The sequence below is a fragment of the Teleopsis dalmanni genome, chromosome 2 (genome assembly GCF_002237135.1).
Source record: "Teleopsis dalmanni isolate 2A chromosome 2, ASM223713v2, whole genome shotgun sequence".
NCBI classification, from domain to species: domain Eukaryota; kingdom Metazoa; phylum Arthropoda; class Insecta; order Diptera; family Diopsidae; genus Teleopsis; species Teleopsis dalmanni.
In genome coordinates this window covers 99,240,378-99,266,730 of record NC_051847.1, presented here as the reverse complement: position 1 = coordinate 99,266,730, position 26,353 = coordinate 99,240,378, and the positions used below count along the sequence as shown (strand labels likewise).

The 26,353-nt window shown below is 29.6% G+C and overlaps 1 protein-coding gene across 1 annotated transcript; it reads right to left on the bottom strand.

Annotated features, from left to right (window-relative positions):
- Positions 1-2,789: 2,789 nt before the first annotated feature.
- On the bottom strand, positions 2,790-17,303 carry LOC119682520 (fork head domain-containing protein FD3-like). Its single transcript, XM_038095980.1, has 2 exons — positions 16,823-17,303; positions 2,790-3,984 (listed from the first exon to the last, which is right to left on the bottom strand). The coding sequence occupies exons 1-2, from the start codon at positions 17,071-17,073 to the stop codon at positions 2,976-2,978; spliced, it is 1,260 nt and encodes a 419-aa protein (XP_037951908.1). The 5' UTR covers positions 17,074-17,303; the 3' UTR covers positions 2,790-2,975.
- Between the last annotated feature and the right edge of the window lie 9,050 nt (positions 17,304-26,353).

Genomic DNA, 26,353 nt, shown 5'->3' with positions numbered 1-26,353 from the left:
ATAAAATAACCTTGACAATGAATGTCTAAGAATAAACTTCTTGCACAATACGCTAAACTGTAATTTTAATGTGGGCGATATTTGACGCTTTTGTTTTCATGATTATACAAACTGTATGTGTTCTCGAGATAAGCATAATCATTTTTTGTAAACATTTATATCCAAAGCCATCTATCTCGAGCGAGAACTAACGATATAAATTTACAAAATTTTATTGAAATTGGTTGGGTGGTTTCGGAGATTATCGTGTACGAAAATAATGGCTAAGATATTAATATAATAATATATTATAATAAAAATTTTTATTTTTTTGTCAAATAAATAAGAATATAAATAAAAAAATTTTAATATATAATAATATATAGTCTACATGTGTTTTATATAATGTAAAGCATTATTATATATATATATTTCAATGTAATAAAGTATTTATCTATAAGAAAAGTTCTTATTACGTGTAAATAATCGTACTATAATATTTTATACTTTGTTTGATTAGAATCATTTTTATTTAAGAGATATCTTTATTCATCGAACCTGTTGTCGTTCTGTGACGTAATGTACTAAGGAACTTAATTATACCAACACTTACTCCTACGCGTGAATAAAAATAGAATTTCAAAGAATAAAATTTATTGTGGAAATTGTTTATAATATTTAATAATGTAGTTGGTAGCTAGCTGTTAATGTAACACCTTATATGAATTAGGGACTATTGTTTTAATTCAATCATGGACGAAAGGAAAAAAGTGATATCGCGCAATCGCAGCTCTAAATAGTAAAATCACAAATAATAAGAGTTTTGAGAGCCATGGGCTGAATATTCTTAATAGGGCTCCCAAAGAGTTGTGCAGAAATTGCGCAATAGTGGTGCAGAAAAAAATGAGAGCATCTGATAGAGCGTAATATCCCTGTCCAAATTTGTAAATGCTGAACAGACTTTACTCGTATATTTTATTTCAAGTAAAATTTTTGTTGATGTTTGAATCGGCTGTTTTGGTTGGAATTTAAATTTTTGTATTGTTTATTTGCACGGCACTAGTGTTCTCACCAGACTTTACACAAAGCTGATCCATAAAAATCTGTAAAAAGCGTAATTTGGAACTTACGCTCTCAGTTTATATTTTACTTGTATTTTGAGTTTTACTAAGAGTAGCTTGTGAAACAGACCTAGTATAACACTCGTTCAAATCAAATCTCAAATAAAGAAAATTGCACATAATTATATTTTGTCACTGGTGTATATTTTATATGTAATTACAATTGACTATCCCATCAAATAACAGTGAAATATCTAATAAACAATTTATAATTCAGTATTTCATTAGGTCGCATGATTAATATGTTTCATTTAAACTAAGATAATTACAGAATCGAAGTTACTGCTTTCAGTTAACAGAAAAGCATGAATAAAAGTAAAAAGAAAGAAAGATGTATAATGCAAACAGACATAATTAAAACCATCGATTTGATCAATAATATATGGTCTTTAATACCCTAAAGATACATTCATGTAATATGTAATTTATTATAATAATTTAATTTTAAAAATAATTAAAATTATTAAAAATAATTTTTTGAAAATTATTTATGTTTACAGAAATAGATATTTAAAATATCATTTATCGTAAAAATTAGTTTTGAAATCTACTTATATAGTTGTACGGAGAGAGTTTCATTGCCGTACTGTACGTTGGTAATCACACACTGCACTGAACACGCACTGTTATAAGATAATCACACAGCAGCAAATGTGCTCTTTTTTGTGCGCACCGAATGATGATGGTCAAAAATTAAAAATTAAATGCACTTGTATTATGCAGTCTTATACAAAATAATATTTGTTTTTTGGTGACTAGATAAAATGTGATATTTTTGGCACTTGCAAATTCTACAAATTGTCAACACAATAATTGAAAACAATTCAAAACTGCTCAATCCTTTCTATTTGAAGAAATTTTCCTTATATTTTGTTTAAAATAAGTTTTGTTTTTATTTTGATTTATGCCGTTCTTTAGCTGTTCCAGCTCTTTCGTTTTGGACTAAATATTATATATTTTTTGCTCTGTATTCGTTTACAAAATTTCAAAACAGGATATTACCTTAGTATTTTTCCTACTATGGACGTGTGCTAAAATATGCTAAAAGTGATCATTTTTCGGTTAAAAGTTTCCTAATAGCGATTATTAATTTTTTCAATACAAATAACACAAAACATTTTAATAAAATTATTTTTTATTGTCATTTTCTATATTCTTATATTTATTTGAATTCAATTATGAAAATATTATCTTATGAAAATACTAAAATGGCAACCCTGGCGATTTAGTCTCGACTTAGCTACCTCGAAAATATGCTAAGTATCGACACATTACTACATTATCGACACAACTTAGAATTTCCCTCATTTAGAACGCAACTTAGCCTAACTCGCACACGACCTAAATAGCTAAAATACTCGTACTAATATACAGTTTATTCTTAATTCCTGGAAAAAGGTTATGTATTATATACAGAAATAACTATCCACGTATTTTTTTAATATGTATTTATTACAATAATTATAGAAGAATTAATTTTCTAAATTTTCGAAATTATAATGTGGAGCAAGAAATTAAAATGTACACTATTTTACCATATTCATCTGAATGTCATTAATTTTATAATTCTTTATTATTAATAGACATAAAAGGTAACACAATGAATAATAATAAATCACAAACATTTAACAAGTTGAAAAAAAATAAAGTAATATTGCCAGAAACGGTAGCTGCTTCTTCTTCTAAAAGCAACAGAAAACAATAATTTAGCTGTAATATTTTCATTTATTTCGGTTCATATGAAAATACTTATTTACAAATTAGGACATCTGAAAATATCAGCGTGATCAAAATAACATAATATAAAAAAATCAATTTTATTTTTTCTTTAATCTCGAAAGTTCTAATTTCTGCTGCATTAAACTCATTTTTTTACTAATCGTTTGGTTCACCAGCTGTTCCTATAAGAGTTTCTATTCGGAAATCTTTTGCATTATTGTGTTTGCTGGATTGAATGATGGTACAGCTTACATTTGTCTCATTGTACATATCGCTATCTACGCTTCTTCTGCATTGGCTATGGTTTTCACTAGGAGTTGAGGATATCAATATGGAGCTACAAGAAACCTCAGCATTGTCAAATAGTAAATAGTAGGGCGAAGTTCGTTTGTGGTTTAAAGATGTGTTTTTCTCCTTTTTGGTAATGTTATTGACTTTAGTTATGAGTTCTAAATTATTAGTAGTTTTCGCAACACTTTCAACCGAATCGGAAAGATGTGAGTCATGTTCTTGAGAGCATTCGACATCAATTCTGTCACAAGATTCATTGTTTTCATCTGCAAATACACTTTCATATTGGAGAAATTCATTCGGTTCCTCTTTTCTATTCATATAGTGGTTTTGGTTAGTTTCCATGCTGCTTAATTTTCGGCACTTATCATTTGATCTTACAGCGCTGGTCAAATCACTAGCTCGTCTTGCGAAAGAGTTATTTTGAAAAATATCAAATTTATCATTATTTCGATATTGTGAGATCTCAGAATTTGCAAAAAAATTGAATTTTTTATCTGCTATTATTGCGTGGTGCATTGTATCATTTGTGGAATTGACCATGTCGAAACAATCTCTATTATTAGTAAAATTTGGTACGTTGAAATGGACTGGAACAAGCGGCACTGGTTTTCGAATCCAAAATGGAGAGAGTGATCCAAAAACTGTTGGAAACGAAAATCTTTGCATTGCTGGAGCTCTCTTATATCGCTTTCTTCTACGCAAAAAACTGCCATTATCAAACATGTCCTCAGCTAGTGGATCTAATGTCCAAAAATTTCCCTTTCCGGGATTTCCAGGTTCTCGTGGTACTTTTATAAAACAATCGTTTAAACTTAAGTTGTGACGAATTGAGTTTTGCCAGGCGGGAAATTTTTCTTTATAATACGCAAATCTGAAAGAAGAAGTAAAAAAAGGAATTAAAATTTATTTCACTAAATTAAAAAACACAGTAGTTAATAAAGATACCAAAAGTAATACAAAATTATTGATACATGTTTCTAGAGGAAACAATTATTAATATTAATTATGTCTTATATTAAATATTATTTATATTTCTGTACATATGTGACATGTGTGAGAAAAGTGTTGAGGTTCCATCTGTCAGCTATAACTTCACATGTGGTTCTACGAGCTCAAAGATAAAAGTCGTTCTAAAATTTCAAAACTGTCGTTGCTGGGATGAACATCGAAGAACTGCTGTGCTTGCTAATCTTGGACTGAAAACGCATTCACGTAACCACGAACATTTCACTGAATATGTACATAATGTAACTCATATCTTATTTGTATCTGCTCATTTATACCGAAAAGTGCCACTTTTTTGAAAATAATCAAAACAGAAAACATGTTGCGAACAAAATGCAAAATATCCGCCTAATAGAATAGGTCATAAAAATATTGCTGAGCTCGCTAAGGTATACGCATGTTTGAATTTTCATTTGAAAGATTTAAATAAAACATGGTAGGATCTGCGTAGATTCAAACCTTCTAAATATAATATATATCAAATTATGAAACATCACTTTACTATTAAGACTTGGACTGAAAAGTCCAAAATTCTAAATTAAAAAAGGTGAATGAGTTCTAAACATACAAAAACTGTGCTTTCAGCATGTCATGTTATGGCTGCTTGGGGTTGCAAACGATATGTTGCTGCTGGACTTGTACCGCAATTGCAGAAAACAATTGAACCGTTAATTAAAGGGTCTTTTCATTGGTAGTCTTCAAAATTTGTATTGATTCTGCTTATAGCACATTATAGCTGATCCATACTATGCCCAATACAGTTTAATTAGTATTCAATTTTCGTTTAGTTTCTTTTTGTGACTGATTAGATCGACCAGATCTTGTGACTGATTAAACTTTTTCGTACATTGCTAGATGATCTGCAGAATAGGGAACAAAGACATCTTAGTGGTATATATTTTTAAAACCATTTTTGCTTTACATGATGACTTTGTGCTTTGGAATCGCAGAGAATTTTTTATAAGTAATACTTTCAGTATTAAAAGTTACATGAACTTCTTTCCCTTACATAATTGCACACAAAAGATATAACATTAACACAACTTGCGGCCTTCTGCACGATCCTACATACGCTCCTAGTGACTGTTAATTTTATTTAAATATTACCTCTTTATTGAAAATAGTTTAATGCTTTATTAAAATAAAATCCGACTTGATATCAAAATTTTTACCAATAGTCTTTGTTTTGTTTCTAAGTAAAAAGCATTCGAATGATTTAAGTTAAGCAAGAAACATCCAATTCGATATAAAAAAGACGTATTGACTAGTTTGCAGATGCACCATATCAACATAAATACATTGGTTGATGCAAACAATGTCGTGTTATAGTTCGTACAGCTTATCGTTCAACCTACGGTAATTCGATACTTGTTGCCCAAGCATAAGGGACCCTAAATTTTCCGAGAAATTTTTCTCTCAAATGATCCTAACATCTGACATTTCTGTTGGTAATTGTCCATGCTTCTGCACTAGACAGAGACATGATAAGAGACATGTTGAGCGTCATTTTTGTTCGTCGGGCGAGGGCTTTATTTTTCAATTGTAGGTCTTAAGATATTCAAAAAGTTTGTTTGTTGTTGTTTGCATTTTTTTTTTCTAAGTTGAAAAAAGCCGCATCGGCGGCACGGTTGTTCAGACCAACAGTATCAACTTCATCGGCATAGGCAACCAGCACCACCTTTTTGCAAAATATTGTATCAGGAAGATTCAAATTTTCTGCTTGGATTATTGTTTCCATTAGATTACAAAAATCACACTACAAGAAATCACTCTGTTTAAAATCTTGCTAATATCTTGAGCATATTTTTCTAAGTGTTTCAACAGAAGCTGTATTGACCGGAATTGTGAGCATAATTTTGGTTATTATATAAACATTCGGACATACTTCCTCTAAATTATTTTCTTTAATATTCCGGATAAGTTGCTTTATATCGTTGATTGAGTCTTGTGAGTTAAAAGTAGCAGTTTCTCATACAGTTCAAAAGCTGATTGTCGATGTTTTCACCTTTCCGAATAATGTCATAAATAAAACTAATTGACAGTCGATATCAATTATGATAGCATCTATTATGTGGTAAAAGAGTTTATTTTATACTGCATTTCAACGGATTGTATTGATTAATCAAAATGTTCATAACTAAATAATCGTTTCTCTCTCTTCTTTGCTATTATTTCTTCTTTAAATTTAGGTGCAATTTCGTAACTACTTTTTTCTTCAAAGAATTGGGAGTGTTCAACTGTTATTCAAATACAGTATTTCGATAGTACTTTACCCAGGTATGAAATCAGCGTAGACTGTCAATAGCGATCTTCAAGCTTACTTCAGTCACTTGCTGTAGTTTATTTACCATATATTGTTCACAATCGCTTAGAGGTCTAGAGTCATCGGTTTTATTTCTCAGGTCATTCACGCATTCAACAACATCATCAAATTGCAAAAATATAGCTTTTATTGCTTCGATTTGACTCTCCCATTTTGTTTCAGAGAGTGATTTTAAGGTTAATTTTAATTTGGTTTTTGCAAGTTCCCAACGCTTGTTCGACTTTGAAAAAAGAAAGAAAATGAGCTGCATCAATCAAAAGCAAATTCCAATTGTTGCATTCACCTGACGTGAAAAGTTTTTGATTTACTATTCAGGATTCTTTTTCCAACGTCTCTACAAATGCCGACTATATTGGGACCGTCATCATAACCCTATCCTGTTAAGGGCACTCTATGTGCCGTGTTTATGCAGTGATCGAACGCACTTGCAAAGGGAATTTTTCTGCGATTTGAACTGCAAACTTATGATCACCCAACAACTATATAAAATTGATTGAAAATTAAAGAAGTTGAAGCTGAATACTATATTTTATTTCATAGTTTATTGCCTTTGAATAAATTATTATTAATTGTTAATAAAAGTTTAATTATACTACAATTAATTTGGGGGCTCAACCGTGTTTGCAGGTGCTAAAAGCAAGTAAGGCATTGTGCATTCTTTAGAAGAAGTTAAGCTGCGCAACTATAAAGTAACAAGCGTCGGCAGCAGGCAGAAATAGAAGAAATTAAGCTGCGCAACCACAAAGTACTTAGCGTCGGCAGTAGACAAGAAGAAGAAGAAATTAAGAAGTAAGAAAAATAAGAAATTAAGAAGCAAGAAGAAGAGGAGATTTAGAAACAAAAATATTAAAAAAAAAGATATCTGTGATAATCACATCACAAAACAAGAAAGTAAGGTTGAGGAATTGAAAACGAAGCTGTGTGCAGAAGCCTTGTCTACATCAGGCAGGAAAGTAGACTTGCAAAGAAGGCTATTGGTATATTTCGGATTCGCGGATGAAGAGGATGTGTCTGTATATGATATGTCTACCTCCAACGACATACTAAGATATTCTAATATGCTAGAAAAACAATCAGCAGTATTTGGGCATCCAAGTCGTATAGTATCTGATCGTGGCACAGCGTTAACGCAAATGCATTCGAGGAATTTTGTAAGTCAAGAGGCATCCAACATGTCCTTACTTCAACTAGAGTTTCAGGGGTAATAGGCAGGTAGAGAGTATTCATCGAATAGTGGTGCCTATGCTAGCTATGTCAGGAGAAACCTACATTGTGGTACAAACATTTTGACAAAATTCAATTACTTATAAACAACACTTCACTACGTAGAATAAAAGTAACGGCGTTAAAATTTTTAACAGGAGTCGAAATGAAAGCTAACAACGCGACGAACTGAAAACATTATTCAACTAAGAGTTATTAAACGAGCTAGATGAAGAAAGGAATAAGGTTAGGAAAATGGCAAAAGAAAACATCCATAAAATGTAACAAGAAAACAAAAAATCGAACGATTCAAAGCGCAAAGAGGAAAGGAAGTACACAGAAAATGAAACAGTGGCAATAAATACGTTTCAGGGATGAAACTTAGACCAAAATACTTGGGTCCGTATAAGGTCAAATCTCGGTCGCTACAAAGTCTAGTGATCACGAAGATCCGCGTTCGAAAATAGCCATCGCAGAAAATATGAAGGCATGGACCGAGGCGTCTGGGTTGTACGCTCAGTCAGGATAGTCCAAATGTAGGACACTGACAGCAGTGTCAAAAAAGGCGAAGGAAGAAAGAAAGAAGTAGACCAAAGAAGTTGAAGCTGAATACTACATTTTAATTCATAATTTATTGCCTTTGAATAAATTATTATTAATTGTTAATGAAAGTTTTATTATACTACATGTATTTTATATACAATATTGTCTTTACCACACAGTATACCGTAAAACACTCTATTTGTGATTAAAGACGCTAAAAAACTTGAAACTGATGTTGCTATTGTTGTTGTAAATTTTAAGGCTCACCGAAAATTTGTTCTCAATTACTACAATATATGTAGTAATTTCTAGTAATATATGTAGAAAGTTTTAAACATTTTAAAAGGTAAATGAGTTGAGTGACTAGCTCGAAAGCCATACTAATAAGATCCAATCACATCCTGCGACTTCAACTTTTTATACACTGCATCTTATCTACTTGAACTACACGCGTTTTGTTACACAAATCTCTCTATTGAAAACAATAGTTTATATTAAGACTTAAGTTTCTTTCGTCTAAAATTATATTAAAAATTAATTTAAAATACAAAATCATGTGCAAATAAATTGTTACACCCATTCCGGAGCACTCACAGTGTGTTGTCACAAATAGCCAACTATTGAAGAATGGACGTAGTTAGTTATTGTGTTTATATATTTTGATCAGTTTTCTAATAGAATTGTTTATCTGATTTAAGATTATTTTGTATAATGAATTTCTGGTTTTGCAACGTCTATGTTTTTCTTTCCGACTCTCCTTAATTAGGTGTACCTATTATCTCAAGTAAATTGTTATATGACTTTGTTTGTCATCGTCTGTCATCGGCGTTGTTTTATAGATATTGTAAATCAAAGCTAACAAGATGTATATTTAGTAGGAGATAATTAAATTTTAGAAGAATTTTTAGAAATATAGTACTTTTAAAAACCAAACTGCATTGAAAACCAAAAAAATGAAAACCTTTATTCCTTTTCTTAAAAGTTTTTGTGCGATTTTACTGGCTTCTGGCTTCTGTCTGGATTCTTTTCATTATTGGTTTTTCATTTCCCTAAAGTCGTCGTCCTGAACTTTCAGGATGACGGAAATATTACTTTTTTAGAATCTTCCATAACATTAGTTATATAAAAGAATTGTATTTCATCTATATACATTTGAAATTTTCACCTCAGGAACTATCAAGAGATGGCTATCAAACTTTGTAGTCAGCTCTTCATCTTTTATACTCGTGTTTGATCGTTGGCCTCTTCTTGATCGAAATTCACTAGGTAATTTAATAAATAAAGAAAGTTTTTAATACGCGTTATTAACGTGCTTGTGTTGCACATAATAAACTGATTTTTTTTCAGATATTTAAGGTAATATAAATATTTATATTTTTGATTATGCGACAGACGGCAATTTATTTACGTACATATGTATTTATAGATTTAATTATAGTTTGCACAATGACAATAAGTAACTTTAATAATTTTTCTTTTATACATACTGATCTTCTCTTTCTTCAGATATTATTGTACAGTAGTAGACATATGTTTGATCAACAATCATCATTAAGTTCGATGTTTGAACGAATGATAAAAATTTTATTACCATTAGTTTTCATCTTAATTTCTTGTATTTCTATATAACTTAAAAAATCTCTTCCCGTATTAACATATTATCATTATTAATTACATCAACAGACAACTGTTCTTTTACAGAAATATCTTTAGTTTTGCCAGTTAATATTTACTTTATCCTACGAATGGCATCTAACCATACCAAAAAATTTTTACAATATCAATATGAATTTGTGGTAACAGTTGAGATATCAAAGCTGAATTGGATAATGGTTATGATACACCATACCATTCTTTACAACTGTGTTAAGCAATGTTAATAAATTTTATTATGTCGTCTATCACTTTTGATGTTTACTATTCGGGATGCCCTATAAGGACTGTTACGACGGAATTCTAGGTATGAACAGGCATGAGCTTGCATACAGTATAATCAGATATAATTATCTGATGAAATATTATTAATGAAGCTGTAAATGTCAGGATGAATAATGGACAAGATTGCACAAATAGTTGTAGAGATTTGTCTTGAAAACAATCTTTGAATTAACAACACTCTTTATAACTAACAAATGCAGAAACAACCAACAAAGAACTTTGTCATATCAAACTATAACATTATATATTATAAAATAAATGGAGTATATAATAGTATAAATGTTAAGAAATCTCGGTTTCAGAAACTTCAAATAGAGGTAGACTGAGCAGTATTCTCACGATCTTAATATAGGTAATATGGCATCAATCAAAATAACAATAGAGTGTTCATTTGTATCATGAATACAGCAAGGAAATAGTCTTTGTTCGATCCTGGACAAAATAATCTCATATTTTACGAACTTGGCACAGAACTTAAATTATTATTCTTTACTTCCGATGCTGTTCTCATTTCGGAAAATGATAACGATTGCTTTACGCTTTTAAGAAAACCTCTCAAAAATACAATAACAAAATAATAATAACAATAAATAAAGCTCCCATCATACAGGGTTAGGTGAATGACGTGTTATGTATTCAAGGGATCATTTCATTTTTGTGTGAAATTATTTTTTATGCACCTATACATTTACTTGAGATGGAAAATTACTTCGGGCGGCCATTCGTAGTTTGAAATGGTAGTGAACGGCAGTGTGTTCAGTTAAGTAAACACGGTCATTTTGAGACTTTATGAACTGCTCAATGGGCAAATTTTTCTCATCAGAGAACACAATGTTTGGAAATTCGCCACGCTCGTGCAAGTGTAACAACACTTTTCCTCTTTCAAATCGAACTCTTTGTTGCTTTGGTGAAAGATCTTATGACTTTTGGAAATTGTCAGGCTTTACTTTGACCTCATTTTGAAATATGCACTGGATGCTTTGCTGGAATATTTTCAGTTCTTTCTCCATTTGATTACCACTACTACGTCACATTATGACCTTTGAATTCTATTTCCATTGAATTCTACTTTTGCTTTATAAAACTTAGATGTAAATGCAAATGTGTTGGTTTGTAAACAATATAAAGAGTTGTCATCCGTATAAATTTTACGAATTTGGCAATATTAGTTTGACAGATTTACCAGTGTGTAGTTGGTAACACTTTAATCGCCTAGCCCTGTATATGGGTCATTCTTTTACAAACCGGACACCTTTTTAACCTCATCGTCTCCGATTTTGTTTACATTTTTTTTATGAGCTCCTTTCATGAAATAAGAACACCCGTATCTGGATAAAAAATGTTGTTATTTTTTTGCTAGGAGAAATGGACCCATGGGGTTTTGAGAATTGGCATAGTAGACACATTTTCAAATGGCTATATCTCAAGTTCTATAAATGGTAGAAACTTGAAATTTGCTGCGTTTCAAAGATAATTGATTGAACTTTTAAGAAATTGTTTAAACAATTCATTTAATTACACAATTAACATTAAGTAGTAATGTTAACCGTTAAATAAAAAAAAATATTTTCTCAAAACGCCTTCCCAGAAATTTAATTTTTTTTTTTGTAAATTTAATTTTAAATTTTACTGCAAAATAAAAATTTTCAAGATAACATTATATTAAATATTAACATTTTTTGAAATTTTTTAATATTTTTTTTTCCCGTAAAACACATCAAACATATGCGTACTATATTTCCATTGAATGAATTTTCAAAGAATATACTATAAATATATTTTTGATTTTGATTAGAAATAAAATTCTGCATAAAACTCAAAAGTTTCAGGACGATATTGTCCTTAGAAGTACTTTTAAAAATTAATTTGTCCTTCACATCACACCAAACACATACACACGATTTTTCAGTAAGAAAAAAAAAGGAATATGTCCCACAAATTTTTTTTTACTTTTTATTCAGATTAATAAATAAATTCTACTTAAAAAATAAATATTTCCAGTGTGATATTGCTTTTGGAAGTAATTAAAAAAAATTAATATATCAGGCATCCTTCACGTTACTCATACGCTCCATAATACCATTAAATCAATTTTTCAAGTAAAATAACACAAATATTTTTACTTTTTATTTCGGAATTGAGTTTCTCATTAAATTCTATATAAAATATTAACATTTTAAAGTAGTTCCGCATTATCCATTTTTTTAAATTACGGATTTTAACATATTATGGATATTTGGCAATATGGCGCACAATTTTTTTTTGAGTTTGAAAATTCTTCCACTATTTCCATGTCTATTTTAAATAAGTTTCCAGTCATAGAACATGAAATTTTGTGATAATAAATCAATTTATGGGACATTTGACATTAGAATTTCAGCAGTTCGAAATTTTAAAAGTATGCCATATAAACACATATTATACACTCGCTCTATAAAAAATTGAAACTAATTACTTTTGTAAATAATAGAGAAAAATGGTTCTGATTCATTAATTTATACGGTTGCTATACAGAGTAGAGCGAGAAAGTTAACTTTTATTTTGTAAATGTTTTTCTAGAGCATTCCTCTGAGGTCACTGATGAGGTAGTATTGAAGGCAAGTTTGATCTGGAGTGAAGAGATTGTTCGAAGCGCAATGTGACCATCGTTATTATGGAGTTGTGGTGTATTGTACCTTCTTATTCTTCAACATCTGTAATTTGTTATTGCGATTTTATCAGTAAATATTATATCACATGTATCTCAACATAGAGATGTCATAACTTTTTAGCTGATTACAAATTTAATCCAAGTGTATGAAGAAGTTTAACTTCCTATGCCGATATTTTCAACCATTGCTCAAAATAATCAAAACGTTGCTACTTCTAACAGACCGTTAAATTATGACTACACAACTTGTAAGGGCTGTCTCCTTAAATATTTTTGTAAAATATAGAGAGCAGGCTCTTTAGGTGTTAGTAATATTCATTTTTATTCGAATACGAATTAACTAATATTAACTAATATTAACATTAATTTAAATTTCAATTCTCGAGAACAGAAAACAATTTTGTGAAGTGACTTCAATGTTCAATTGAAGTCCGTACGACATAGTTTTAATTCCCCGAACAACACATCAAGACATTGTTTTGCTGTAATGATATTTTTTTATACCTAAAAAGATTGTTTAATTAACATATAAAACTTCTTTTCTATGCATTATTTAGAAAATGTAGAAAGTTGTTTCTCAAATTTTAATATATATGAAGCCTGGTATGAAGGTGATATGAATTCTTTTAGGGGCTCCATCTATATCACAGATTGGAACCAGATCATCTATTATAAAGTTTAGTGATATTGCAACTTGTAACCTGTATGTAGGTTTATGAGTTAGAAACTCGACCGTTCTGTTACATCTGTAAATTTATCAACAAATTGTAATTGATCAGAATAATTAGAATCATCAGAATAATATATTATTTTTAAATAATTTGTAAACAAATCACAACCACAAAAATATGAAAAATAATTTTATATTTATTTTTGAAATTTAACAATTAAAAAAAATTTAACAATTAAAAAAAATAAAAAATATAATTAATTAATTAAATTATTCTACAGCTGGTTTATGATTTCGTTCTAATATAAACACAGCAAGTAAATTTGTTAATAAAACTTTCATAGCAAAATAATAAAAACTTCAGAAAAATCAGCGAACATAAAAAAAAGTCAAGTATGGCTTTGGGTTAGTTGGTTAAGGTGTACTGATTCTGTGCTGCACATAATTGATTCTGTGCTTCATAATTATTTACGAATAAATAAATATAAAAAATATTTCTGAAGACCACTGATGATGGGTATTTGGCAATACTCGAAACACCTGTATGGTCAGCCAAAAATTCAATTAATTAAAATAATATAAACTGAATTTTTGTTGTTGTAGTTCACTACTGTTCGAAAAAACCTCTTTATTTATTTTTCATAATTTTTTTTTTGTTTAATTCAAATGGAATACATAAAGTTTTAAAATAAATAAATAAAACATTCTTTTCAGTTTTCATTTTTATCGAATGAACTCTGAACTGTAATTTAGGGCTATTTGAAGTGAGATTCAAGGCTCATACACCCATTTTCATATTTTATTTCTGGATATATACTTGCCATATAAACTAAGGGCCATGTTATGCAGAGTGTCTCGGGCACGGCATGAGTAAAATTAATGTTGTTTTCAATGCAAATATTTAATTTGAAAAGGAGAGAAAAAACAATATGGCCGTTGAAACTCCAGCATGAGACCCGCCGTATTTGTGCCTCGGCACTTAGGCAAAATGTTGTTGTTTAGTAATAAATTTCAGAATTTACTCCTTTTAGGAGCAAAATTCTTTGATTTCAATACGTTTTGGAGAGAAAATGGCAGTAAGCAACACAGCCTATTTTATAAACTGCTAATAATTTAATTATTACAATTTCCGATTTTAAAGAAAGGCGTATAATTTTGTAAGTACTGTTAACAATTATTGTAAGATGATATAATAATAAATTAACAGTATTATAGCCTCTATGAATTTTTTCTTTTTGTTTATTTTTTGGCAAATTGAAACAGACCATATCTACATTTCCTTTTAAATTTAGGCACTACCAAAAAGTACCAAAACATTGTAAAAAACGAAATTGGCAATACTTATGTGACACTCTGCATAACATGCATTTTCGGCTTAGCCGAAAGAGCGAATTTGGCCGTGCCAGAGACACTCTGCATAACATCCCAGTAAGGGTATAAATTTATTTACCAAGATATTTAACTTTAGTATGAACAGGGTCGGTCAATTTGATTTCATGTTTTTGAATGGTATATTTTTTTATTTGAAATTGAATTTTGTTTAACCAAAAATATGTCCACTTTTAGAACGAACTTTATCTATGCGTAGAACGACGATTAGCATGCTTCACGAAGATGAACCTAACGATTCTTCATTCAACTGAACTGGTTACTGTTCCATATCAAAAAGCAAATCGGGTTTACAGCTAGTGACTGTGAAGACCATCGTACGGTCGCAATGAAATATAGCACATTGTGTTTCAATCTTTGTTGATTAACTGAGGTGGTTTGCGTAACGGTGTATTCTCTCTCACTGGAATTTTTAATTGTTCATACATTTAGAGCGCCTTTTCATTGTAGAGATTTACATTAACCTTAATACTACGACCTGAAAGAATGACCATAGTTACATGGGTTAGCAATCATCTAAATTTTTATATGATTCTTCTATTAAGTACACTCGCTCATTTTATAAATTGATCAAACGGAAAACTTTATGAATTAGAGAATATCCAGCAATTGGGTACGTTCATGCTATCGCAACAGGTCCTTCCTTCAATCGACATTTGTGAAATTTTGTGTAAGTTGGAACTTGTAAGGCCTCACTAGAAGCTTGTTTTTATGTAATCGTTATATAATTGTTTTTGATACATTTTACTGAGCAAACATTTATTTACTACGGCAGTGTGGATTACGTTCAATTCAAACATAAAATTTTCTGAACGACCTTAGCCTTTAGTTTTTTTCGGATAACTTCGGCACAACATCTTGAAATCTTTGGCTGTTAATAATTTAAATTAAACGTGCATTTCACCGGACGGATTTAATTTGAATATGAAAAAGAACATTTACGATTGTTTGATGAATAACTTTTGTTAGGAAAATAATAATATCGATTAAAATTATCTATACTTGCTTGCTATTTAATAAAATTTGCCATAAGTTTTGATAACACATTATATGAATTTACTTGAACTGTGATTGTTAGTAGATTATCTACGGGAATGTCTCAACTTCCGCTACTATATCAACACAACAAGTCGATCTGAGGTGAAAAAATATCGTCTCGGCCTGAAAGCGATGAAGTTTCTAGTTACTTCCTTTATAAGTGATCGGCTTTTATCAAGGTTAGAAGGGGGATGTTAAGGCGGGAGTTTCTGATCCCGTCTGATATTAGTATTTCAAAGGACTCGACAGATTGAATGTCTTTTACTTTGGTTAGGGTTAGGATTAGTAGTTTTAGCATTTCCACCACTATAGTTTGTAACTATAGTCGAAGTGCTCTGCTGCTTTTATATTATAATGTTCTACTCTATTTTATTCTATAAACAATATACGGAGCATTTCCTGCTCAAAACTGATTTCACACAAATGTTAACAAATTTTGCAAAAAAATTAATTCAAACGAAAAGATTGTTTTTTTGCCGAGAGTGACGCGTCTTATAACGAAAAGAAACTATTTTAAAAATTAGACGATTTCGAATAGCAAAGATAAGACAAAGACAAAAATTTTGGTTAATATATTTAAATTTGGCTGACCATACAATGCTGTTGAGTATTGCCAAGGACTCATCATCATTGGTCTTAGGATACATTCGAATTTCTTTTTAATAATTTAAACTTCATATTTTCTTAAATTGATTAATTAATTAATACTGTGTGTTTCACTGTTATTTACTGTACTAAGAAAATATCGCATATGATGAATTAAGTGGTACATCACTTTGAATCACTTCTCTCCACACTTGTATATCAATTCCCGGGTATGCACTGTATCCTTTAAAATATAATTGGCAGTGCGTAGTATATTAATTAAAATTTACTTATGAGCCATTTTAATAAAAAACTTAATGTTTATTTATCGCTCGTTAAATTAAAAAATTTATTGTAAACCTTACCTTGTCATAATAAAGTCGCATATCCCACTGAGAGTTAGTTTCTTGTGCGGCGATTGTAGAATTGCCATTGTGATGAGGGCAATATACGAATAAGGTGGCTTTACAAGAGGTGTGTTTGGATTTTCATTTGACGTTTCTCTTGTGTTTCCGATATTGTTTTCGGATTTCGCGCTCGTATTGGTTGATGGTAATACATTGGAGGCGGGTAACAATTTAATTAGAGGCGGAGACTGTGAAGTGTTATTGTGCATTACTTAACACTAAATTGAATACTAATAAACGATTAAATTACATAAGCTATTGTAAGTGGAAGTATAATCGTAAGTGTATATCTAAAGTTCATTGCCGTTAATATCCACACATTGGTGAGCAAAAAAAATATAATAATTTTGTTATATAGCTTTTGTATTCCGTAGATTTTGGATGTATAGATGTTACTGTTTTGTTTTTTTATACATTCACTCTTCACCAAATTACACAAATTAGGACGCCAGATATTTGAAATTTAATTAATTAGTTAAATATTACAAAATGTTATGTAGGAACTAAATTGCAGTTTAAGAATTTTATTAACATTGTTTTGTAGCCTCATAATATTATTTTTCTTAACTTTTTATATATTTGTTGTACTGTTTTCGTAACACGAATATTTCGAATTAAAAAATATATCTTTTAAATAAGCAACTTTAGCAAGATTTTTCCAAAGCATCACACATAAAATTTTATTGTATATACACGCATGTAAGACATTTTAATAATGACTTGTTAAAACACTTCCTGCATATTGCTTTTTCCGTCCGTAGCAAACGAGATGTTTAGGCTAAATGTTAAAGTATTTGCAATGAAAACGAAGCGAAAATCTTTTGTACAAATTATTATTCTATATAACTCAAACATTTATTTATTAAAACCGCGATTCTGTATTCATCTAGTATAGTCACCCATTCAATGTTTTTGTGTCTCGGTTTCGATTTCAATTTTATTTTCAGGGTAGTCCAGTTTGTTGTTATCCACCACCATATCATCTTTAAACAAATGTTTTCATGGTTACCGTAGACAAGGAGAGTACTATACACATTTCGCCGAGCTGAAACGATGTAAATGTGTTGAGTTCCACCATGAACATATTGTAATGGGTGTTAAAACAAGTTACCTGGTGTTCAGTTGGGATGCTGTTTACACCCAATGGGATGAAAACGTAACCGATTTCTAAGCCAAAAGAGAGTTGATGCGCTTAATATTGTACACACTTTCCCACTTTTCCACTGTGTGACTGTGTGAGTAGTGAAGATACAAATTATAACAGGAGATACTTTATCCGAAATAAGCTATCAATCGTTAAAGAAAAAAGAGCACAATTTTTGATTTAGGGGATGATATTATTATCATCATTCATTGCTAGTTATATAACGAATTATATAAATATGTAGGCAAATATTTCAGATACACAAGCACTATATTACACAATATTGTACTCATATATCTCATAAAACAACCTTAATTTGTTGTTCAGTTAGAGATTTTGATGTCAATTCGTTTATATTATTTTATTAGTTGATAATTAGTTGCAAGCTACATTGCAAAATTTTTCGACTCAACTCTCGCCAGTATTGCAATTGTGCATATACTTATTAAGTTGGCTTTTATAATATTATAAAATTACATAATAAAGAGGAAATTTAAGATATTTTTTACTTTATGTACAGCGTGCTTCGTTCTAAAGTGCATTTACTTCGGGAATTGATTTTTTGGCTTAAGATATAAAAAAAAACATATAACGGTGGCATTAACTGAGATACAGGGTATCCATTTAAACCCTTACATCCTTCAGTCAAACAATCCTGAAACAACTCAGTCAAATAAAAATTATTTCAGTTTTTCATTTATTGAATTTTCTTTAATATGATGCATAATATGTTTAATCGGTTGATTTAAAATTCATTTTCAGTTAATTTTTCCAGAAAATGTCATTTATAAATTTTTTTTTTGTTTTTTTGTTATGTCAATACACATACACAATCAATGTGAAAATTTTTTATGAAAGAATTTTCCATTCACAAAGCTCAGTTTTCCTGCTTTCGGGTTTTATCTATCAGCTATCTGCTGTTTTTTTTTTTCACAAATATATACAAATTTCCTTATTTATACTTACGTGCCTAATATATATATTTTTATGATTTATTTAGAATCTTTATTATTATTATTATTTTTCATTGTAGAATAAGAAAATATCAAATATCAATTTGCAGAAAACGAAGCTATGATTCAAGATACGTCCTTTTACCATATTTCAATTTTTGAAAAGTTGAAATAAATTTTAATTTAATTAACAAAACCAAAAGAAAAACTAACATATAATTAATTATAACGTAAAGAAAGAAACAAGAAACATATTATATTATAATAGGTATGCAAAGGATATAAAGTAAATTTATATACTTAAATAATTTCGTCATTGAGACTAAGACTAGATAAACTAAATAACTAACTTTTAATAACTAATGTATGATGAATTATTTGGATACGCACTTGATGAGAAATCTCAAATTTTTTAATGAATTAATAAAAAAAATAATTGAATAGAAAGCTTATTAGGAGGTTCTAAGTCTAGAGGTACAACACATATTAGTTGGTTCATATTACCTGAGACGTAAAGACTAGTGTTCAGATAAAAACATAGGTATTTTAGAGATTTTTATTTCTGACCTATTGCTTTTCCTATGGCAGAAACCATAGGTAATTCTTCTACGGTTATTTTTTTCTCTCTTAATAGGCATAATAGTTTTATTTAACAAGATATTGTTTACCACACTCAGAAAAATAATTTGATTGGTTTGACTAGATTTTAACTAAATCTCAGGTCAAAATATTTTTACTTGACGCATCATGTTGATTCAACCATACCAGATAATTGATTGGTTTTCCTATCTTCTTTACCAGATAAGTTAAAAATTCTCTAACAAAACGATTAAGTCAATTTAACTAGTAGGTTTGTGGTTAGAGCATATTTTTCTGAGTGCATTTCCCGTGTGTAAAGCTTAAGTACATTAACATCTAAAAGACATCTAGAAAATAACAGCTAGAAAGACACATTTACATATCATCCGCTTATTCATGCAGTGTCACGTATTTATATATAGTAAATATATATTCTAATATTGACTTTTAACGAACCCCCGTAGGAAAGGCTTACTCATTAGCTAAATCTACAGACTGAGATCTCGCGGTTAAATTATTTAAAACAAACTTTGAAGCTGAGTTAGAGAACCAAAAAAATTAATTAATTTCTTATAGAATAGTAAGTGATCAACACGATCACGCAATTATGTAGTAATCATAGCTATGTCAATTATGATTGTCATTTAGCTGTACTTACTAGCTTAGCTGCTAAGCTTATAGCTAATACAAAAGGCATTCAGTTACATGGTGCAGAATACTTTTTCCATACAGCGTGCTTTTCGTTTTTATTATTTACTTTTATTTTTCCCTTATTTAAGATTTAGTCAAACACAGGAGGAATAACTGATAGTAAAAATCTAAATAAGAGGAAGATGATGGGAATAGTTACTAGATTCATAGTTAAATGTATTCAACTTATTGTTGAAAGTTGAGCAAACTTAGATTCATTTTAACCAGCGGTACTAAACTTATCGAATTATCTATACGATTTAATTAATTTTAAATCCCAAATGTAAAAGAACTTAAAAAAAAATCTCAAAAGGAAGATGTATATAACTTATTTTTCATGATCGGAAACAAAAGAGATTTAATCGAATAATTATATTTTTTAGAGTTTGTTGCAGCAACTATGTCGAAGAGATTATATCATACATTCTTTCAATATATAGTTAGTACAGTTCAATTAATAACACTTAATTCTGTTATATTTTATACAACCAACTGAGTTATATATTTATATATAAGTAAAACGATATGTCTTATGACAGCCTGACTTCGACTAACTCTCTATTTATTCAATATATAATATGTATTACAACTAATAATTACAGAGTTGTAATTATACTACTTAATTATACAACAAATTCCATAATGGCTAATTGGTCCTTTGTTTTATTATTATTATTATTAATGAAAGCCTAAATTGAAATCATCAAGTACGACAAGAAAAAAAATTTATGGGCAACTATGTGGTGCTACAACAGGGGATCACAGGCGAACCGTTTGAATATATTCGTCTAAAGTTTTTACTTGTACAACATTTTACCTTAAAATAATGCATATTTTATATATACTACGAGTATATACATATAGCACAAATAACTCAAATAATACATTTTGTTTTTTATTTTAATATGCAAATATAAATGTTTTCTTGCCTTTAAAATGAAAAACTCAAAAATAACTATTATTTTTTGCAGGCAAAACTAAAACGCTCTGTGTGCAACTTATTTTAAAAAAAAAATATAAGTTGCAAGCTGGGCATTTTATTTTTAAAAACATCAAAATAAAACGCATTGTGCGTGTGGTGGTTGTTATTGTAAGCTCACATACAAAATGTTTGAAACGGCTGGTGTAAGTAATATTCTTTGGTTTAAAGTATTGCAGTTAAAAGTCCGATCTTGTATTTTATTAAATTTAAGTAAGGTGTATGTAAAAATTTTTTAAAAAAATCATAAAATAAAGTTTTTTATCAAGGTGAACGGATGCCTAGGGAAGAAATATCGCCTTTTTGGCTGGTTGCAAAATAAATAAATTAGTTCAAATCAAACACTAGGTCTAATTCCTTTTCGAAATTCGGTAAAATATCAGTGTGTATATTATTAAATTTCATTATTAAAATTTTAAATTTAAATTGTTTGGCAAACTAAATACAGAAATATTGATAGGAAGGCTCTCAATTGCATCTTAAACCTAAAATTGTACTAACCATTTTAGATTAAGTGAACAATAAATTTTAATTTTTTAGTACAGAATATTATATGTTATTATATAATTGTGTCATTATTAAATAATTTATAAAAATGTATTTTTTGTATTTTTTTAGCACCAAACACAAAAACCAGTCAGACTGTCCAGTTCTCATCCGCTTTTTTAAAAATATATATAGTGCAGACAATAAAGAAATTGATTTAGAAATTTTATCTGAATATTATAAAAGCTTGTAATAATTTTTATAGATTTCTAATAAATATCATAAATTTTTTTCAAAAGTGATAATTTTTTAATTTTTCCATTTAATTATCAAAAACTACAAATTAGACATAAGTTTTTAACATGCTAGTGTAATCTATAAAAAAGTGGTTTTTGACTGAATATACCACATTCATTGAAGAATTTCCTATCTATTCATTAATATAATAAGCCGTGAATATTTTTTTTTATTTCTCATAATTTGTTTTTGCAACAATATGTATATTTTATATGTATGTAACATATATTCATAAGTTATAAATCAGTTCATGTAATGTTTTCGGTCTGACTCTGAAAATGTGAATGTTTTATATGTACATATAGGTCTTTTTTGGGAGCTCATGATACCAGATAAGTTATACTAACATTACTCAACGATCGCTTTAACCGCGTCTGAGGACTGGCAATATTCAAACTAATATTTTATTCAAAAGAAAATAAGATATACTTTTGCTTAAGTGACTGTCACCCAGACTTCAATCACGTTGAAGTGATTAATACTTCATACTCGTATTATAAAACATTATATTTTTATATTATGTACTCGTACCCTTATTTTTCTACTCTCTATATCAGCACCAAGGAACATTGGTATTTATCTCACAAAACTGCTTCCATGTGCGTATTGTATTTCGCACTTGCTTAAATTTTATTGTTGATTTGAGGTATCCCACTACGCAGATTAGATTTTTTTGTCCTTAGAAAATTGAAGTGATTTTTCCAATATTAGCCTTTTGTGGATGTCGTAATAAAAGTTATTTATGTGTGAAAAATTTGTTGACAAAAGAAGCATTACTTATCTCTTCAAGAATTAAGAAGGATGTGATTTGTGTTTATTTTTTTTTTTGTTACGATGGTTATATTTACTTATATTAATCGCAAAAAAGTTTTTCATTTATTTCAAACTAAACTAATTTCCGCATAATCAGGCAATTTATATAATTTTATTTTTGGTGAAGATATGACAAAATATTAGCAATTTTTTAGAACTGTTTTTAATATTTAATCATTTTATTGTAATTTAAAGTAAATACTACTACGTACATAAGCAGTAATTTTATTTATCAATTTCACTGTTATAGAAAAGTATTAAAGGATGGTAATCAGTTTTCCTTTTGTTTTTATTTTAATATAGTGAAAGAAGCAGAAAAAATGTAAGTATCATTAAAGCCATGTACGATAACTACAAATGACGAATAAACTATGCAGCACATCTTTCCGATCCTTTTGAAATAAAGAGTACAGTACGTCAAGGCTATGTACTTTCGCTGCTTCTTTTTAAACTGACATTGGTCGAAATCATTTCTCATGATTTACCATCTACAGATGGTAAAAAAGGTAGTCAGTGGTCTCTGTTTGAACAATTAGAAGACTTGGAATACGCAAACGATCTGTAACTCGCAACGCATCGAGGATCCGATCTGCAACATAAAGTTGAAGTATTAAATACGAATACAAACAAAGCTGAGCTTAGCATTAACTTCAAGAAAACTTGACTTTTGCAAAGTGGCTGAGAGATCATTCAAAGCGATACTTATTTAGGTAACATTATTACGAATGAAAACGGAGTTGACGAAAATGTAACAACCGCATTTTCAAATCGAGGATAGCTTTTAATCAACTGTCCAAGATATGGAAATTGCAAAATAAACTGCAAGTGTTTGTCTACAAATTAGACCTGCCTCCCTTAAATGCTTAAAATCCGCTGACTGGAAAGATTAACGAACAACGAATTATGGGGAAGAAAATACCAACAGCGTTAAAATTGAGATAAAAAAACGCAAATGGTCCTGAAACGGGTACGCTTCCACCAGTGACGACGCGTGCCCTATCTGGAAGGGTGTGCGGCCCTTCTATAATGTTGTTTTTACATATACCACTTATATTAAAATATATGAGATCTTTTATTAATAAAAACTATATTATATAAGGCAACAATATATTCGCAATATTATATTAACAATTCATTAACAAAATAACATATTAAACAAATTAAATTAATAATTTATATATAAATTTAATATTATAAAACAAAACTTTTCACATAATTCTCGTAACATCAAACCAACTTTTTTCAAACAAAAGAGTTTCTACTCAGAACGATATATGTTTATGCAGTGATCAAATAAAATCAAACCCACTTGCAACGTATAAATGTGCGGACAAGTACTCCACACAGTGAGCGACAGAAATTCGTGGGTGCTACTGTTAAAAGGGGAAAGACGAAATGTGATAGAAATGTATGGTGAGATGAGCTGCAAACAGTGGCGTAACTACAGGGAAGCAACTGGAAGCAACGCTTTCGGGCCCCCGAATTTAGGGGGCCCCACTATAAATGTTTGTAAACGTTTTTTGTTGGAATAACTTCATATTGCATTTTATAAAAGATACGTAAGTTTTAAATTTAAAGTACATAATATGTATGTACTTCAAATAAAATATTAAACCTAAATATAAAATAAAAAAGTTTTTCTAAGAAAAGTATGTATCTTAATCGGGAGACACATACTATATCTAGATTTAAACCCATTTGAAAATAATTTTGTACGTTGTCTTTTGCAAATATCAGTACTGTATACACCAAATTCTATTTAAACACCTTTATTAAAAACGGAGAAACCTCATATCCGATTGTTAAGTTTATATCACAGCTACAAGACGTCCAATTTCAATCAAATCAAATGGTGAATAGGGTCGGCTAAAAGTATGTGTGCAAAGTTTCATTCGAAGAGTTCAAAAACTGAGAGAGTAGTTTGAACTGAAAAAGTATATATATACTGTACTGATATATACTTAATGGTATTTCCGACGTTTCCTTTAATGTGTCACGAAAATCTTGACAAACCTTATATACCCTTTTCACATTTTTCGTGTAAAGAGTATAAAAAGAGGGGCCCCTTAGTATGTTGATAGGGGCCCCTTAGTTAGAATTTGCTTACAGGCCTAAAAAATGTAGTTACGCCACTGGCTGCAAACTTCAGCCGCTCATGCAACCACTTTGGCAAATCATCATGTTGGATTCGTATGCATGCAGTTGATATTCGAATAGAACAGAAAATTACTCTCATACAATTCCCACTATATAAATCTCTATCTCTGATATTACGAACGGGAGTACACGCACATTATTTTGTTCATATGCAAAATATGAATGTGCGGCCAACTTCTTTGCACACAAAGGGGAGAGACGAAATAAAATAGAAATGTTCTGTGATTTGAGCTGCAAATATATGAGCACAACTAACAAGTATAGCAGCTAACAGAAGCAAATTGATTGAGTTTTCATAGACAATTATATTTAATTGTTTTTGCTAAAACTTTAAAAATATATATATATGGAAATGTAATAAATAATAATAATTCTTGATGTGAAGATACTTAATAAATTCCTATACCTATGTTATTTGACATTTTGCAAATTATGTTAGGGTGTTCACCGCACACCTCCGCAGCTTAGAGCAGTCGTCACTGGCTTCCACAAACTATAAATAATACAGCAAGACAAGCACTACGATGAAACCTATGTTACAAGGTAGTTGGCGCACCAGCAAGAACATTGTGGAGAAAAATTAAATTACATACCGGATTTACTTGGAATAGTGTCACAAGAACAGCTCCTAATATAATACGATTTAGATCGATGGTCCTATGCTCCAGAAAGAGGTCAGGATATTAGCAGTTGAAGTACATATTTTGTCGAATTTCGTGCAAAATTTATTTTGTGAAGCTATTACTTTTTTACACCTGTTAGTGTTTTATGCCTGGTCCTTCTGTTCAATCGACTGTTCAAATAATTCATTCGGTTGAAAGATATGTAAATACATATGTCTTAACATGTAAAATGAAAAAAGATTGATGTAAGCGCATTTTACATATATAATATAAGTCATTTATATATGTCATGGTTTAAATTTTATTTAATTTTGAGATCGAAAATTAACAACAATAAGAACAAAATCACTCTATATAAAATGAACGTCTGTCTCGCCCTACCAGTTTCATATAATAGAAACCTTAAAAGCTAGAGTAAATGACTGATAATTAAATTATGATAAATGTGTAAGATTTTTATTTTAATAAATTTTATTACGTTTCCACATATTTTTACACGTTTTCTCCAAACATCATTAAGTAAATTAATTTTTAGATTAAGCGCTGTTTAGATCGCCGCATGAAACGTGTTTACTGAATTTGATGCAGTGATTACCAAACTTTGTAAGCAATCAAATTACATATACTCGTATACTTTTTTTTTATTTATTTCTTAAACGAAACATCATTCATTCCAGTAACAATTTTTTGAAAGGATGTTAAAACTAAAGAAATATATCGGTGTTAACAGCACTTTATCCAGTGAAACCTGTAGTAGCAGAACACTTG

Excerpts from the sequence above, each read along its gene's own strand:
- LOC119682520 (XM_038095980.1), bottom strand. The coding sequence starts at position 17,073 with ATGCACAATAACACTTCACAGTCTCCGCCTCTAATTAAATTGTTACCC. Across the intron at positions 3,985-16,822 it reads TGCGACTTTATTATGACAAG|ATTTGCGTATTATAAAGAAA; the intron begins GTAAGGTTTACA and ends TTCTTCTTTCAG.